Genomic DNA, 14,470 nt, shown 5'->3' with positions numbered 1-14,470 from the left:
GAGGATGTATGCAGTTGCGACATTCACGCCCCACCTGCAGCAAGTCCAGTAGTTCTTTGCGCTTAATTTCATCCGAAAGCTCGGCTAAAAATGTGCCATTTCCTTGTCTTTTTTTTTTTTATTTAATAATTTGCCAAATAAGGAACTTTTCTTTCTTTTCTTTTTTTTTTTAAACAGGCTTCATATCCATACCAGGGTTGAGCTACAACTGTTAGTCTATTAGTTGTAAGAATAACATGATAGGTTTTATTATTTTGACAAATAGATGTCAAATTTGTTTGTTTTAATATTACAAGATCAGATGGCTAGCTTTTAATCACTTTTTTAAAAAAAACCTCTTGTGTGTGTGCATGCACACAAGTGGTGCAGCTTCACCCTTAGAGGGCAGAACTTCCTCTGAAATTGTACACATTTGCAAAGGTGTTATTTAGTTTTTTAAACTGGTCCAGGATCTTACAGCAAATTGGTCGAGTGCCATGTTTTCAGTTTTTCCATGTCATCAGTGTCTTTACAGAATAGAGTTGAGTGTCAGAGTCTGGACAGTGTTTAAATCACACCATTCCCCTGATGTACAGTGGTGGCCTGCCCTTGTCCAGCCCTCGTAATTTAAAAAAAAAAAAAAAATCTAATGGAAATGCCACCTGCGGCGTTTTTTCCCAGACTCCTTTTTTCTCCTTCCTTTTTTAAACTGCTCTTCACCTCAGTGCCTACATATGAGAGGAGCCCAGCAAACTGAATGCTGCAACATTAGCTTCCATGGCAATAACCGCTTTTATTTTGGAGGGGGAGGGTGGTTTGGGCACTTGGGTTAGAGCACTTGAATAAATTAACCAGTGAGGGTTTGTTAAAGTAAGACCACTCTAACATTCACTGTCCACATGAGTGGATCCAGAAACCGGACATCAATGTAATATTTAGATCTACTAGTTTGTTTTTTGGTCTGGTGACATGTAAGTGTTGCAGTGCTGAAACAACTTGAATTTTGATTGGTTTATCTCAGAAACAGTAGCCAAACATGTGGTTACCTGTGTCTCCATAGTAACAAACCCCTGTTGTGGAGCAAAAGGACGCCTTCCAAGCCTGCAGATGGGTGCTCAGTCCGGGCCCATCCAGACAGCCCCCTCCTCCAAAAACAATGTTTGGGTCCAGCTCTAAATGAAACACTACTGGGGCACTGCATCAGGACTGTGAACAACCTCATCATGGCATTAATGCCTTACTGCCTGTGGAGGCACAAAGCAATGTTTCTTCATTATTTCCAAGGTTACACCTCCATGTTTTAGCATCATCTCTCTAGTATTTTCTTATGGAGTGTGAAAAGTGATCAGCCATATATGTAGAGCATATTTGGCTCTGGTGGGTTGTGTAACAGTAAAATGGAGCATGTGAAAAGCTCTATGGTGCCATCTAGGGATTGTTTGCCTCCAACAAACCTTTACTGCTTGGTTTGTGGGTCATGGGGTTTATATTTAAGAGACACTAATAATTTCCAACTTTACGCCCCCAGTTAAAAGGCTGCTGCTCCTTCAGACATTTTCATTCTCTTCGCATAAGCATTTGTGTTGCGAGTGTGCAGCTCACGATGGTTTCAGTGCAATGTTTTTGTTTTTAAATAAGAAGCGTTTGGTCTTCTCAACCTCTCAATGATGACCTTTCTCTGAAAATGTTGTTTGTATCATTGTGATATATTTTTCTACCTACATGTTGTCAGTATTTGGGTTTGAAAAGTTGCATATTACCCATTATATCCAGCTTTTTGTTCCTATATCCTTTCAGATCGGTATTGTCCTGCTCTCTTGCCTTTGGTAAGAAAAATAAGTCAGGTCTCGTCCCACCTATCGGGACGATTGTGAGCATGTGTGCGTGTATGTTCGTTCATGTGTGCTGCCTTTCACTTTTCCTTTTGTCACTTCACTCATAATCACACATTCTTCATTTTGTATTAAGTTAACACCAAAGTTCTAAAACACTTGATTTATTTTATTTTTTTTTAAATCAATTTCCTCACTTTGTTTTGTTTTTTTTTCCTACTTTGGCAGCATGTCATTCTGAGCATCACCTTCTCCCTTTATTTTCTTTAATAAATGGCTTCATTGAAACAATTTTGTCATGTCTTTTTTTTTCTTCCTCTGTCCCCCATCACACATCTGCTGTGGTTCATGAATTAAGGCCAAAGATCCTCACTTAAGTCTGGTGTGACTGCGGTTTCCACCGTCTCTGATGTACCTCATATGGTATGTTTACTGAAAGTTGAGAGAGAATGTCACCGTTTTCTGTCTTTTACAGTCGACCTGATTTATTTTTACCGTTCCTTTCAGACATGTCACAATAAAAGCACATTTTTGGAGGATTGTTGCCTGTCTTCTGTCATCAGACTAACACCATCTGTTTCTGTTTTGTCTTAGTGAGCTGGCAGCGGTGGGTTCATGTTTTCTTATAACAAGCTGAAAAATGGCAACGGCGTGATTAACCTTTGGGCTCTGCTAACCTTGTTTAGGTACTACATGGTTAACTCTTTGTTTGGTAGTGTACGGTGGATATTTAGAGCTTTGACTAACAAAACTGCCAGTCTGGCAACAACCAAACGCTCTTGTGAAGCTGATGACGGTGGAAAGGGTAGCTGTCTGTTGGAAGAAGCCCTGCAATGCATTTTTGTACAAACTATTTTTGAGCAACTTTACATAATTAAGATGTAAAATAACTCCTAAAGGTTTTCATTCAACAGGAGCTCTCCGTTTGTGTGCATCGTTGCTGTGACTGTTTACATAGGGTGTATCCAAAGTTCACAAGGTAGTTTCCTTCTAGGGAAAGGCAGATGTGGCTCACTGCAAACTGGTTTCTAGTATTGTTTACATAAAATTAAATAGTTCATCGAGATATTTCAGCCGGAGACAGGTACATACAGGTATCATCGCTGTCACAGTCGGGAGATTGGGGAGGTTTATAAGCACTATAATGCTGCATCATTCATTGTCGCTCCACTGGATGAGGACTGTTAAGTCATGGATGAATACAGTGCTTTATGATGATTGTGTTTAACATTTTTATGTGTTCATATTGATTTACAAAAAGAGGCAAAGTCAAGATGTTACATGAGAAATAATCATAATGGATGACAAAAATTACTGATGAAAACAAAGACCATAGCTTTCACATTGGCCTGTGCTTCTCTAAAAGTCAAAACTGTCATTTGGATGAAAAGGTTAAAAAAAAGACATTGAACAGACTAAAAATAAGGGACAAAAGCAGTTTAAAAAGTTTCATCCTAATGCAAACTGAAGTTGGTATGTAGTGAGTGCTGCTTGTACAAATTAACCCAATTTGTAAAGTGAAGTGTCATATATACAGGGAGTGTTAAAGTCTAGGGAGCCCTAGAGTGTGTGCGTGTGTACCCACCTCCCAATACAACCAACATCCAGCTGCAAATCAGAATCTCTAGACTGAAGAGAGAAAAGTCGCAATTCGACTTTGACTAGAATTAAAGCAATAAGTTAATCATGAGCTAAAACTGTGAAGCCAAAACGAAAGCTAAAATTTTAAAACATGGCTGTAGAAAGGAGGTCCTAGAGTTGGAGACTTCTTATTCGGCATCCAGGACCATAATGTGTACAAAAAGTCCGGCTGAGGGGAGTAGGTCTCCGTTCTTATTGAACAGCGGCACGTGTCTGTATCCTGTGTGGGAGCACAAAGGGGCTGCGGTCAGTGATGGCACAGGACAACATGAAGTGCTCCTTGTGGAGCGGATGAATTGGGTTCTCTATGTCACACCACAGAGAAGGGACACTTCCCCATCTCTGTTTTCATACTTCATAAATGAATAACTGACTATCAGTGGTTTCACAACACTGGATTATAGTAAGAAGAAAAAAAAAAGGACTTGACAAATACAGCAAAACTCACCCATTTTCAAGCTGTTGAAGGGAAGCGTGTACTGCCCGACAAAGTCATTATCAGAACTGGAGTCATAGTCTTCGATGCTGAAGCGGACCAATGCTAGTTCCGGCACATACACGTCAAACTGGAAGTTCTCATTCCAGGAAGGGTTAAAGCCTTCAAAACAGAAAATTTTGTATTGTCTTGATTCATCGCGGACACATTAAAATAAAACAAAGGACGTGAACGTGAGGTACCGTTGTTATCAAAAGGTTCGGTCTCTCTCTCTGCGACATCAGCTGGCACTCCATAGATTTCCACTTTAACCAGCGGGTCTACTATGGAGGACTTCTTCTGGTTCACTTTGGGAAGCTGCTGGGCTGATATGACCTATTGGCAGGTGAAGAATGATCTCAATGGGACTCAAAGGAAATCAAATAACTCCAGTGTGTGTCTGCACAATGAAGACCTCACCATGACATGCAGGGTCTTGTGCTTCAGCCAGTCTCCTCGGGTCAGGGTGATGGGGTCAAACTCTGTGGCTACATCCCTCATGAAGGCTGGTTTCAGGATGTAGCCGCTTTTGCCATTAACCAGGAATCTGCCCTGGTTCATATCCATGTCTGTATAGGGAGTCTGGAAGTTTAAGGCCACTTAAAAAAAACAAAAAGAGAATAAAGTGAACACGAGCTCTTGGCCATTGCTGTATAATTATCAGTGTTTACTTCCTCTGTTAGCCATTACCAATTTGGCAGCCAGCATTCCACAGAGGCACCGGGTTGTAGTTTGAGGAGTCGGTCCTGGAGCCAGCTGGATAGATGCGACTAAACTTTTCCACATTATGGCGCACATAGGCGTTTGCTGTGGGGGGGGGAGGACACAAGATTTATTGACAGTGCTTAATCAAAGTTTGTGAGTTCCTCATGGTTTCTCTTCCTTTACCTGACTCCTCTGCCAGCTTCATGGCCTTCCCCTCCTTGAAAGATGCCATTTCATAAAAGCTCAGGTTTTTTTGGGCATCTTCGAAGCCGTGGAAGTGGACGCTCTTAAGGTAGATGACCATGTCGGACAGCTCCTTCGCTAGCGTCAGCTTTTTCTTTGAAATATTGCGCAGAATTTAAGGGTGAGTAAACATCACATGTGTGGTAATGTGCTTATTTTCATGGGCTCAACTACCTTTGTATTCTTCTCCTTTTGCATATCCTCATCATTCGACTCTTCCTCCTCCGTCACATCGGTGTCATCTGCAGCTGCCTCAGCAAAAGTGTCTTCCAGTTTGTTTAAACGTTTCCCTTTGATCAGGAACTTCCCCTTTAGCTCCTGAGGGACGGTACAAGCACACACACACACACACACAAACCATTTATCTCCTATGATCGGTTCAGACTTGACAATCCTCCTGATGAAACTAGTGAAACGGATGCTAACCTCAGGAGATGGGAAATTTTTGGGCATGCCATCACCCAGAGGAGAGGTGATGAGTGCACTGCCAAGGATGGAGCTCATGTGGCGGGCCATGACTTTCTGCTGTTCCACACTGCAGTGGTTCTCCAAGGAGAGAATCACTGGATATTGGGATGTCTGAGGAAAAGCAGGCAACCCCCCCAAAACAAACACATATATAAATACGTGTGTTGCTGGATGTTGTGTGAAGACATGCTGGATACCAACAGATGCTAAACATACCTTGAAGGCATGCTCACTGATGGCTTTGATCACATCTTTAAAGAGGATCTTGGAGGTGAGAGTGTAGCCGTGGTAGATCACGGGCTCATTATCCGATCCGTCCCAGCAGTCCAGCTCCACACAGCGGCAGCCTTTCTGCAGAGCCCTGAGAGTGTTGGAGTGAGCATTAGTGACCAAATATGCTGTTTAAACTAACAGTTCAATCAGTGAAACGCCGCAACGTGGCGAGAGATGGTTACAAGAAACTATTTAAAAATCCACGTTTAATGAATTGGTCTCAGTGATTCAAGAATTAACAGATTATATGGCACATAAACACATACTACCCTCACTGCCCGCTTAGCACAATTAACCAAGACGTTAAAGGACATCATCATTTTTAGCCTTTGACTCTAGTAGACTAACTTCGCATGACTTGCAGTTCAAAATGAGCTTTTTTTGTCTTAAATGAAACAAGCCATTTTAGTTCCCTTCCGTTTAAGGTAAATTTCTTCCCCTCACAAATGCAGGATTTGAACAGATGGGTGGGGTATTTGGAAGACCCCTTCTCTAAGACAGATATATATCAACAGATCAGAGAAATCTGATGTCTGACCTTTGTTCTCGTTATTTTAAGTGTTGGCCATGTTTAATGCTGAGCTTCCACCATTGTAATAACAACTATAGAACTAAAAAACGAGAACAAGTATGAAAGGTCCTGTTTAAAGTCAGTAAAAGCGATGGACTTCCTACTGACAAAAACAGTGCTGCTGTCTTTTCATGCCTATTTCATGTTAGTGACTGCACTGTGAGTTAATGTTTTGGGTTGTTTGTTTTGATGGTGCAGCTGAGTGCTTCCAACAGTTATTTTTTAGCTGATCTGGGGTTGAAAAATGAGATTACATCTCTGTGGTTCCTTTGCACACCGATAGGAAGATGACTAAAGATCAAGTTTGGATAAATAACTATCCAAAAACTTTCATCAAGGACAAATTACTGAATCTCAGGATGTGTTACCTAATGTACGCCTCTGTGCTGCTGGGGCCTTTGAGCTGATCCTCCATGAGGTAGGTGTTGTGAGAGGAGGAGATGAAGTAGTGGTTGAGGGGCTGGCTCATATCCTGGTACACATCCTTGTGGTCTGGATTCAGAATCATGGCATCTGGGTGATTCAGGTACATGAGGAAGCCATCTTTGGACAGCAGCTTCTTCTCCTTGGCTGAAAAGACACACACATACACACCAAATGCAGCAGATCAGGCTACAGTGCATTTAAAAAAAAAAACAACAACAACAAGAGGTCAGTAATTTATCTGTGGACAAACTCCATGAGACTCTTAATCCCAGAGACATCTTGGACAGAAAGAAGCACAATTTCAATAATAGATCTGAGGTTTTCTACATGATAAAGAAATGCTGTTGTAAAAAAAAGAAACACATTTGTCAGCAGGACTCTTAAACTGTAAGAAATAACCGTAAAATCAAAAAACAAGTTCTGGTAGCACATCGGCCAGACTGTTCTACAGTGGAGTCAAAAACCAACAAGATTTCTCTTGCTTCATTGTTTGTGGATTGGTTAATTCATTTACTGCAGCATGACTGGTTGAGGTCTTTATCATTAGGAGAAATTATACTAACAACAAAATACAGTTCACATTTTCCAAAGCCATCCACTGGGCTGGATTGGGGTCTTTACTGGGCCAATTCAGGCTCTCGGACCTTATGTTTGGCACACTTGTTTTAGGATGTTCCTGCAGGCGTGACCAGCTTGAGAAAATTATATTTCCCTTGTTAATATTTCATACTGAGGTCGAAGGTAAGGCTACCTTATTGAGAAGAATACAGACTAATCAACTGAATGAAGGTTACTTCTGCTTATATTGTGGCTACAATCCAGGTTTGACATTACATGAAACTGTTGCTTAGATGCATTTTCACACTTCCTGTTCCTAAACCAGCTTTGCAGAAGAAAACCTCTGGAAATCCAAAATCTGTACAATTACTACGTAGTAGTAGTCATGTGACCAAAATCTGAAATTTATGATTGCCATCTCACAGCATGATTGCAGCTATATCTACTGGGAATGCAGATATGAAGGTACAAAGCAGTGATACACTGACACTCATGAAAAAGACAAAACAAACCCAGATAGCAAAAATGAAATGTTTGAAATTCCAACAAAGAAGAAAAACTGGTCCTCCAGCTGTGGCGCACATACCAAGGATGACAAAGCTTTGAGAGAAGCAGAGGAACATACATCGTAGCATCTCTTTCAACAGCCACTATCCATGTTCAGTCTTTGTCCATCCAAGTTTGTGCATATTCCAAGTTTATTAAATTGGAAGCCACATGGACCTGACATGAATGAACTTACAAGATTACCAAAAGGTCGCAGTGTGTTGGAGCCTTAGACTCGGGCTGCCATAGACTGCAATTCCAGAGGAACAGAACGCAGAATAATACACAGCTGGAAACCACGAGCTTGAAAACTGGTTTTTAACCCTGGTAACCATATGCAGTTAGACCACTCACGGGATACAGCTCACTGATTTTTAAAGGACGAAAACCAGCAGAGCTGCGGTCCTGAGAAGACCTGAAAGAGGGCTGTGTACTGACCGTTTTCATCCGGCTCATACGTCTCGATGATTCTGTGCGCATCAGCCAGCGTTGCTTTCTCCCTCTGTTCTTTCAGCAGGAAATCCACCAGGTTCTGAGCGCTCATAAAGCCAGTGGTTTTGGCGTACTCCCCATAGATAACATCAATTTCTTCCCGTTGGGTCAACAGATCATAAAAGTGTTTGATCTCCTCTCCTGCCAGGGTTCCAGACTGGGACCTGTCACATTTCTGCATTGGGGGAAAGTAACACAAAGATTAGTCAACATTTTAAGTTGAAAATAATGCACTATAAAACTATTAAAAGCTGGATTTGCTATTAACAATAAAGAAAAAAATATGTGGGCTAAAATATCAAGTTGCACTGATTTCCTCTTGGAGCATTTCATTAGAGTTTCAATGGATTACTACAGCTTAGCTAGGAAGGCTCCAAGAATATGCATTAAAACAGTTTCTGCCATTAGGAAACATTAAGAAGCTCTGAGGAAACAACCTTGAAAAGCATTTCCACGTATTCATCATCCACTTCGATGTTGATCAGATGCATGAAACTCTTGACCTCTGACGGACTCAGGTTATCATCTTTGTTCTTGTCTGCTTTCCTCAAGCAGCTGAAGATCCAGCTGGAAGGTTTGTGATTTAAGGAGGAGATAAACAGGTACCTGTCACTCAGCGCTGTCCAACTGAATGTGACTTATTTACTTATACCACCTTTGCTTAGCTAAGCTCAGGATAGATTAAAGAGGACCTGGAGTGCTTTTGTCCTTTTTTCTGTCATATATACTGTTATAGTAGTGGATGAGATGCTCATATTACACATGGTCACAGTTTTAAATAATAAATCAGAATATGTGAAATAATCTCTGAGCACTCTAAACACTGAAAATTTGTTTTCCCACGGCTCTGTCGGACAGCCAAACAAGAAGAAAAAAGACAGCAACCATGGAAGGTGGCCTTAAAGGGAGCGGCGCTAAAGCGGCTTCAAACTTACACGCACCACGGCCCGGCACAAAATAAATGAGGGTTATATTAAACTATCAACAAGGCAAAGTCATTCTAGCGGAGCCAAAAGGTGAAAATAAGGTGCAGGAACATCTTATGTGATAGGTGATGACCAATGAAGTCTTAATAACAGGTTATTAACAAACAGCCACCTGTTTGAGCTCAGCTTCAGCTTGCTCACAGTACAGCTTCCACTGTCGTGTAAAAGGATACTGCTCTGTCTTCTGCTTTCGACTCAGGTTGTTTAGGTTGGAGACCACTTTCTGGAGGCTTTTAACCCACTGCTTTCCCTCCTCCTCCGAGCTGGAGATGAGGTCCAGGTTCTTGCGGCGGCTCTTGAAAACGATGGAGAAGCAGCGGTCCTCCACCTGCTCCTCCGTGTTCTTCTTCAAGCCCTCCGACTGACGGCCCATTTGCACCGCCGAGATGTCATCAAGCGAAACTGAAGACAGAACAAATTTTATTCAACATTCATTTATTTTTTTAAAAATCCACTTCCTGTCATTCAAACATGTAGCATGTGGCACACTGCTGAAAAGCAACACTTTATCTTCAAGCACACGCACAAGCCGGATGTTTGCAATTTCCCCTGCCTCCCACTGAAGTCAGTAATGAGCGGAGACGTTGGATGTACATGACTATGTGACAGCAGTTTCTGGGTGTCATCCAAGCTGAAAGTACAATAACAGTTATTTCTAACCACTCCCACTCCACAACACACTATCTCTACAAACACACCCACACCCCTATCAGGAGCAACCCAGATGTGTATGATAATACCAAGGACTTTGTGTAGCTTTGTGATCAATCCAATCCTTTTATAATCCACAAAGTTTTGGTTGTGGCGGGAGTGGAACTCCAAAAGTGTTTGGTAATGCAGAGTAATAAAAAGTGTAATGTAAAGAGACAGTGTGCGATTAGACAGATGTGTGCCAGGGGTTTGCCCGTGTCACACTTATTCTGCTGGGAAGACAGGGCAGCACTCACAGGTATCATTTTTCTTGAAGGTCTTCTTGGATTCGCGCCACATAGTCTTGCAGTCCTCCTGGAGCCTGAAGTAACGAGTCTTCTTCCAGCTTGGGGAGAGGACCTTCAGGAGGTCTCCCCCCTTCAGGAGAAACTGGAGGTCGGGATCACCCTCCAAACCTGAGGAAGAAGGGAACAGAAGACCACTTTAGAGAAACTGCAGGAAAAGTGCAAACGCTCAGAAATCACAAGCAGGCCATCATTAGAAAGTCATAAAAGTTCATGGCTTTGCAAACACACGCGCACACAAAAGGTTTTACGCTGTGACAAGAACGCAGCAGCAGTCTGACCCTGGATAACAGTTTGGTTTCGTCCGCTTGGCAGCGCAGCTTACCTAGGAGCTTTACGTTCATTTGAATCACCTTCTGGCCCCTGGCATACTGGAGTAACTCCTCAGACCTGCTTTTCTCGGGTTCTTTTCGTATGCACGACATGGTGCCGCCCGGAGCTGCCAACACTGTCTGTGTTCACAAGGCACTGTGTGGAGGAGAAGGGCGTGTACCATTCCCACTCAAAGTTCCGTCACGTCCCCTTGAGTTTACAGTCAGCTGACAGTTTGCTCGTGCAGGAACACTGCCGCGGAGAAGGAAGCGACTCCGTACTCGTCTGTTTGAATATTGCTCCTGTGTTCATTTTTCAGGATTTGATCAGCATTCCCATACTCACTGTTAACTTCAGACGTTTTAATTAGCGTAAGTTACCTGCTAGCAAATAAAAGCAGCCACAGGGCACAATTAGCGTCAAATACGCTAGTTTACAAAAGATTTGACTTTGAGCAGAGGAGTGGTGTCAAACATGCGGCTCCGGCCCTCAATCCGGCCACCGTGATGGCTTTGTAAAATGTGACAACTGCAGTGACATCATTAATGACAGGTGTTTTTCAATAATACACACTGCCTTTCATTTTATGGTGCTGTTGGAGGGTTTAAAGTACTTCCATACAATTAAAAGGAACATTTTGTTTGGTGTTGGTCAGAACCACCCGAGGCTCAAATGGGTATGTGATGCATATTTCTTGTGAAATTGCAGCGCTATTATTGCTTCTCCCTGAGGTGGTCAGTGGCTTTCTGCTAGGAAGCTGTAAATAGGCGGAGATTTTTATTTATTTATTTATTTAAAGCTGAACTAATATGAGGCTTGTAATATCAGAGTCCAAGAATATAACATCATCATTATTATTACTACAAACATAAGTTTGATACCTGCACTGGAGCCTGCCTAGTGTTGACTTCTGCATTAGTTATCTTATGGGTATGGGCTCCATCTAGTGGTGACAAGGCGGTACTGCTAAGCGCCGTGATTTAACGCCACATTACTAAACTTCTCATTTTTAAAAAGAAAATAAAACAACCAAAAAGGCCTGCGATTACAGGACAACAAGCCGTTGTCCTGTAATATTTCCTCGTCCCTAGCCTCTTTAGTTGGATGTGAAAGGCTGATTTGACTCTACAAGCAGTACGTCCACCGCCTTAGTTTGGTAACATTTCCTTGAGCCTGCAGCAAGGTGAAACCGAGCTGAATGAAAGGTGCCACACCTTTTTCAGTGTTTAAATGCACACAGTTGATTGTCTTGGAATTTTTCACTCGATTAAGTGGCAAAAAACAAATAACAATAAGAGTAAAATAAATATACAAATTAGATTTTAAATGTAAGGTATAAAAAACCCCTTTGCTGACATGTAATCTTTGCCTTAGGGGTTATCGGATTTGGAAAACAGTGGAAGTTGGCAAAATCCAAGAAAGGCACAGTATATTTTAACATTTAATCCAAAATGCATCCTACCTTTAAGTTTATTTTCGAGCCCGTTCGTTTCCATTCCGTCTTGAGTTCACTCCACTTTACGCAGCCCGATATCCCACTCACTTCATGCAGCTTCTCGTGAAAAGTTGCCGCTTCTTTCTTCCATACACACTGAACGCAAACCTTTTTTTGTTTTTGTTTTTTATAAGGAGGCTTCTGCCAAGCTTGGGTACAAGGCGAGCGAACACGGGCACACGCGTGGGTTTCTCCTTGCAGTCTGAACGGTGTCAGTGACTCCCGCGGGCTTCAACACCGGTTTGACGAGCCTGCCATTCAAGCCTCGGTGCTGATGTCACAGCAGTTTAGACCCTTAGGCGAGCTTCTGCCATCCTGCATCGATGGGACTGGTTAGCGTGACCTTGTAGCCAGCATGCAGAGCTTACGTCGTTATTAGCTGAAAGGTTTCCGCGCACCTGCAGCCAAAAATTGGGGGAAACAATCCCGCATACCTTTTCTAATTCTGTTGTATGTACACAAGACTTAAGCTACCACTCCCTGAGCCTCGGAGTCTATTCCTCACCAAAAGGTAATTCTGCATGTGAATAAACAGGGAGGGGTCGTTCATTTGAGAAGCATGCAAGCTTAGATAACCCGTGGAAATATAATCAACTTCTGCTAAAGCCCTTTGCAGTGTTTTTTTTCTCTTTTTTTATGGACACCTGTTCCTCTTTTGAAACTCCACCAAGAGGCTGAATAGCAAATTTGGCTAACTGCCACTGCGCATAGCCTAGTTTTCTTTTCTTTCTTTTCCTTTTTTTTTTTTTTTTTTTTTTTTTTTTAAACTGTGACTTTGAGCATATTCGTTGCACTGAATGGGGCAGATAAAGTTTTCGCCCTTTTCTGTTCATGCACAGCTTTCCTTTAGAGAGATAAAAGCCCTGCAATCACTGGTGTGCTGGGGCTCTTGTGGCTCTCAGCACTTCCCTTTCAGGCCTGGCTTAGACTCAACGCACTGTCAGCATTAGGATGAGTGAGCTTTCATGCACCATCACAAGGGGAGGGGATGACACCTCCAAAATCTACGCAGGGAGCGGGGGTCGGGAAAACAGGCGGTGTGGGGAGGGGAGACAAGATTAAAAATTAAATAAATAAATAACCGTGACCAGTGGCGGTCCTAGCCTGTTAGGCGCCCTGGGCGAACACCCCCTCTGGCGCCCCCCCCCCCCCCCCACACACACACACAGATATATGAAGAGGGAGCGAGTATGCATAGTATGCAAACGTTGTATGCAAACGGCTACTAAACAGACATCATACTTCGTCATACAATGAGAACAGGACAAATCAACAATTGACACCAGTGGCGGTCCTAGCCTGTTAGGCGCCCTGGGCGAACACCCCCTCTGGCACTGCTGTAACTGGAGCCTCGTCGTCTCGTCTCTCTATATACTGGACTGTATGTAGCGGAGATGACAATAAAGTTTACTTTGACTTCAGCAGCAAGCAGGCGCACCGAGGGCTCTCTCGCTCACTTGCATACAGAATTTCGAAAAAACATCGGTGCAAATTATAAGTCTGTATCATGATGTCTGGTGTTTTCGTGTTTGTTAGTTTGTTTTTATTTAGTTTTATTTTGCGAGCTGGTTATTAGATGCTGCTCCAGCCAGCCAGAGAATCCCCCGCCGCCCCGCCCTCTCCTCCCTGTGCCGCAAGCAGCAGGCGCACCTCGCAAACGGAGGGCGCCCTTACTCCCATGGGCGATAGAAAATTGATCGGTGCCTGTGCCATTCCCAATATGGGCTCGCATGATGTCGGGGCAGCATGAGTACAAGCATTTATTTTTTTTACCGATGCCCATAATGCCGCCCCCCACCACGATGCCGCCCCGGGCAACTGTCCGTGTCGCCCGTATCTAAAACCGCTACTGACCGTGACTAGATTTGCAGAGGTCCAGATTTATGGTTACTAATGACCTCCACACTGCTATTACTGTAAAAGACAAGACAGTGAATATCATTTACTTTAATATTTAACTTAAGTCATTGCATCAAAGGTGGGCGATGAAGTACCAAGTGTGAAACCAAGCAAAATGAAACTTTCCAAGAAAATCACTTTAACCAGATAATGAAAATCAACAAAAAAACAAAACCCAACGAAAACAAACGAAGCAGATATCATGAGGCTTCTTTCAGTGGTACAAGCTGTCTCTGCTTAGTGTCTGTGCTTGCAAAACAAGCAGGAACAGGCCCAGCTGTTTCCTCACATACCATTGATACCATCCATAGTTTTGCTTTTCCCCAAACACCCCCTGTGCAGTACGGTTGCTGCTTTACTCACAGACCGTGCAATGCCTGGTGTTACCAGAGGACATAGTCAGCAGCAGGAATCCAGACAGAAAACAATTTGTATGAAAGAAAGAATGACAGAACTACAGAAAGAGAAGTTTGTCTAATGTTTTACCTGCAGTGCATAGTTTAAAAGTCACCTTTATCTGTTTACAGTTCCACAGCACAGCACACCTGGTTCTCATTATCGCTGCAGTGTTTCA

General features: G+C 42.8%; 1 protein-coding gene across 3 annotated transcripts; it reads right to left on the bottom strand.

Annotated features, from left to right (window-relative positions):
• Nucleotides 1-145: 145 nt before the first annotated feature.
• Nucleotides 146-14,367, bottom strand: LOC146498294 (1-phosphatidylinositol 4,5-bisphosphate phosphodiesterase delta-1-like). 3 transcript variants are annotated; one of them, XM_085141894.1, is made up of 15 exons: nt 14,260-14,367; nt 10,143-10,301; nt 9,369-9,597; nt 8,647-8,776; nt 8,156-8,384; nt 6,556-6,757; nt 5,560-5,704; nt 5,302-5,454; nt 5,050-5,193; nt 4,816-4,969; nt 4,618-4,734; nt 4,348-4,526; nt 4,131-4,263; nt 3,901-4,050; nt 146-3,672 (listed from the first exon to the last, which is right to left on the bottom strand). In XM_085141894.1, the coding sequence occupies exons 1-15, from the start codon at nt 14,291-14,293 to the stop codon at nt 3,581-3,583; spliced, it is 2,250 nt and encodes a 749-aa protein (XP_084998020.1). In that variant the 5' UTR covers nt 14,294-14,367; the 3' UTR covers nt 146-3,580. The 3 variants fall into 3 exon arrangements, with proteins under 3 accessions (XP_084998020.1, XP_084998019.1, XP_084998017.1); XM_085141893.1 differs by lacking the exon at nt 14,260-14,367 and adding an exon at nt 11,965-12,104; XM_085141891.1 differs by lacking the exon at nt 14,260-14,367 and adding an exon at nt 10,516-10,647.
• Nucleotides 14,368-14,470: the final 103 nt, after the last annotated feature.

This window comes from Neolamprologus multifasciatus, chromosome 18 (assembly GCF_963576455.1).
Source record: "Neolamprologus multifasciatus chromosome 18, fNeoMul1.2, whole genome shotgun sequence".
Classification (NCBI taxonomy): domain Eukaryota; kingdom Metazoa; phylum Chordata; class Actinopteri; order Cichliformes; family Cichlidae; genus Neolamprologus; species Neolamprologus multifasciatus.
This window is presented reverse-complemented; position numbering and strand designations above follow the sequence as displayed.